We start from the raw sequence: 2918 nt of genomic DNA on the forward strand, positions 1-2918 counted from the left end.
CTCTCTCAAGCCCAGATCCCTGAGAGCTGCTGTGCGGTGGTTAGACACTGGCAGGAGTGCGATGCAGGCCTATGGGGAAAGCTGAAATGTCACCTGGGGGACTCACCTGCTCCAGATCCTCTGCTGACCTTTTGTTCTCTCCTGTTGGATCCTGATATGGCAGGACAAAGAGCTCAGCAGCCGTGGGTAAACCAGGGAGCACCGCCACCAGGATGTGGGGGCTCGGAACCCCAGTGGCCTGAGGGGGAAACATGGAGAAGCATGTAAGTCCTGCAGGAAAGATGATGAGAAGGGACCGAGCATCCAGCAGGGAGTGGGGGTGGGGTGGTAAGAAGACGAAAGGGGGTGTGGGTGATGTGTGCAAGCAGGGTCCTGGGTGCACCTTGTAGGAAAGGATGTGAGAACCAGCACTGGGCTGCAAGTGCTGGCTCAGAGTCAGACTGTGTGAGGTGTGATCTCAGCTCCATCCCTGTCCTTAAATACTTTATCTCCTCTGTACCTCCATTCTCTCAAGTAAAAAGTGGGGAGACTGGCAGTACTTATGAAAGGGTGGTTTTGAGAATTAAGTAAGTTGCACCTAAAGCATCTGTCGCCATGCCTGGGGACTCAAATGTTAGCTCTTCTTCCTACAGGACATCTCTGGTGAGTGGACCTTGTGAGGAGAAGACCCTCACTTACTAAACGTTATCATCTGCCCCTCACACCTTAACCCTTCTTAACCAAACTTCCTCCTTCCTGGTAGCACTAGAGTTACTCCTTCAAATGGACCAATCACATCTGGTTGAATGACTCAACCTAATATAACTCCCCCATATCACACCCCTCAGGCACCTACTGACTTCTCCACATCACAAGAACCTGAGGACCAGCCCGTTTCATGAAGTACGTTGAGCCTTTGTCATGCCGAATCCTGTTAACATTACAGTTACACTCAAGCATTTCCTCTTAGTTCATTTGCTCTATTTTGAGCTTATATCCCAGCGTTTCCCAAGTCCACTCTCCAGATGGTCCTAGAATTGATTGATAGCTCCAATCCCAGCCATACTCTTCCTCGGTCAGTTAGAACACCATTGTTTCAGTAGGACTTCCGACATTCATGTCAAAAAAGGGCCTTCTCATTTTCAGCCGTAAAATATCAATTCTACATGTGGATGACTCAGGGTGGTCCTTTCCCAGACACCCTTGCTCAAAGCCTTCCATTCGCTTCTGACATTACACTCCCCTCCATGTATTATCTTCCAATCTGAGAGATCTTGACAAGTCAACCTCCACAGCAATGACCCTACTGGTTCCCTCCTGTTTAAATACCCGCTGTTAATATCCCAATTCAACATTAACATACTCTCTCCCCTAAAGTTTTACAGTAATCTCCCCATTTCCAGGAGCTTGGCTACTACTTTCAGATTTAGTTTCCTTCAGTCCAACTCAGACTGTGTTTGCCTGTCTAAATCGTTGCAGTAATTCCCACTACCAACTGGATTGAATATACATTCAAAGTCGTCTCCAATATGGTCCTCCTTTTCCTTTCCAAATGAAATTAAACACAGCTAACACAGTCATTTTATGCTCCAGCCAAATGGGATCATATACCATTTCTCAGAATTACAGCCTTTTCCTGAAAATGTTCCTGCATGTTCCAGCTTCCTGAGAATGTCTTTTCTCTACATTGGCTGCTGAAACCCTACTCTCCTTCATGAGTTTCCTTTTTAAAGTCTGCTTGCTTCTATATATTTTTCAAGATTTCCAAATTAGGTGACTCTTTTTGTTTGTTTCTGAACTCCACCTTGATTTATACCTTTTTCAAAGTTGTAAGACATCCCACTTATTGGGTCCTTCCCATGTGCCTAGCATTGTGCTAAGCAACTTAATATTTTGTAATGCAGCCTTCCACGACAACTCTTTGATAAAATTATCAATATGCCCCTCTTTTTTGGTAAAGACATATCACAGATTAGGGGTCCTCAGGAAGCTGACTTGAGTTGAGCATTTGGGGTGTTTATTAAGGGTGCTCTTGGGATCAACAGCTATGGGAGTGAAGGGAAGGAAGCAAGAATGAGCAGAGGGAGAAGTTGAGCTGTGATGAAGGCCCATGGCTGCCTCTGGTGGCCTTACAGGGAGTGAGGATGGTGCTTCAGGTGTGTGTGAGGTTAAGCCAGGCCCTTCTCTAACTGCATCAGTCACTGGATGTGAGCACTGACATGACCTGGAGCAAGGCAGGTGAAGCCTCTACCCACAGCACTCCTAGCAGTTAAGACAACAGTCTTTTCCCGAATGGGGATCTGGGCAATGCATCTCTATTTCTGTCACCGGACAGATGGCAGATGGAGGAAAGGGAAACAATGGCTCAAGGCCACCTAGGTAGTGAGTGGTGATGATTAGTCTGGGACTTTGGTCTGACCATGAAGCCTCTGTTCATCACCAGTGCTCTACCACCTCCCTTTTCCTGACAATGATCACACAGCAGTTCCTAGCACAGCCAATATTATACTGTTCTATGCCCCTACTAGATTTTTAACTCAAGATTGTCTAAACCATCCTGATCATACTAAAAAATGCTTAATGAAGACTTTTGGTTAAAGATCCCATGGTGAAATGTCAACAGAAAAACCCCATTTGATGAGAAAAAGTGATTGTTGAAAGTATCACATATGTCTCCTTTATCCCCCTTTGACCTCTCCCAACCGCTCCTGCCCCCCAGCACATGCCCTCACCCTTGTACTGTCTGTGTCCATTGATTATGCTTACATGCATGTATACAAGTCCTTTGGTTGATCTCTTACCCCTCCCCTGCCTTAATTCTGTCATGTAATGAACAAGAAAAGTACAAATAAGTTGACCGCAAGTTGTACCGCTTATTGGGTTTATTACGGTAAACTTGGCAATGTGATATTTCAGGACTTAAGAAAATGGCCAAAGAC

General features: G+C 45.7%; 1 protein-coding gene across 1 annotated transcript in view; it reads right to left on the reverse strand.

Annotated features, from left to right (window-relative positions):
* The window catches only part of SORCS1 (sortilin related VPS10 domain containing receptor 1), a gene marked incomplete at its 5' end in the record, with an annotated part of 483392 nt that overhangs the window by 30754 nt on the left and 449720 nt on the right, over positions 1-2918 (reverse strand). The window contains 1 exon segment of the mRNA XM_006779616.2: positions 107-238. Coding sequence (XP_006779679.1) covers positions 107-238 — 132 coding nt within the window.

Source organism: Myotis davidii, unplaced genomic scaffold, assembly GCF_000327345.1.
Source record: "Myotis davidii unplaced genomic scaffold, ASM32734v1 scaffold107, whole genome shotgun sequence".
Taxonomy (NCBI): domain Eukaryota; kingdom Metazoa; phylum Chordata; class Mammalia; order Chiroptera; family Vespertilionidae; genus Myotis; species Myotis davidii.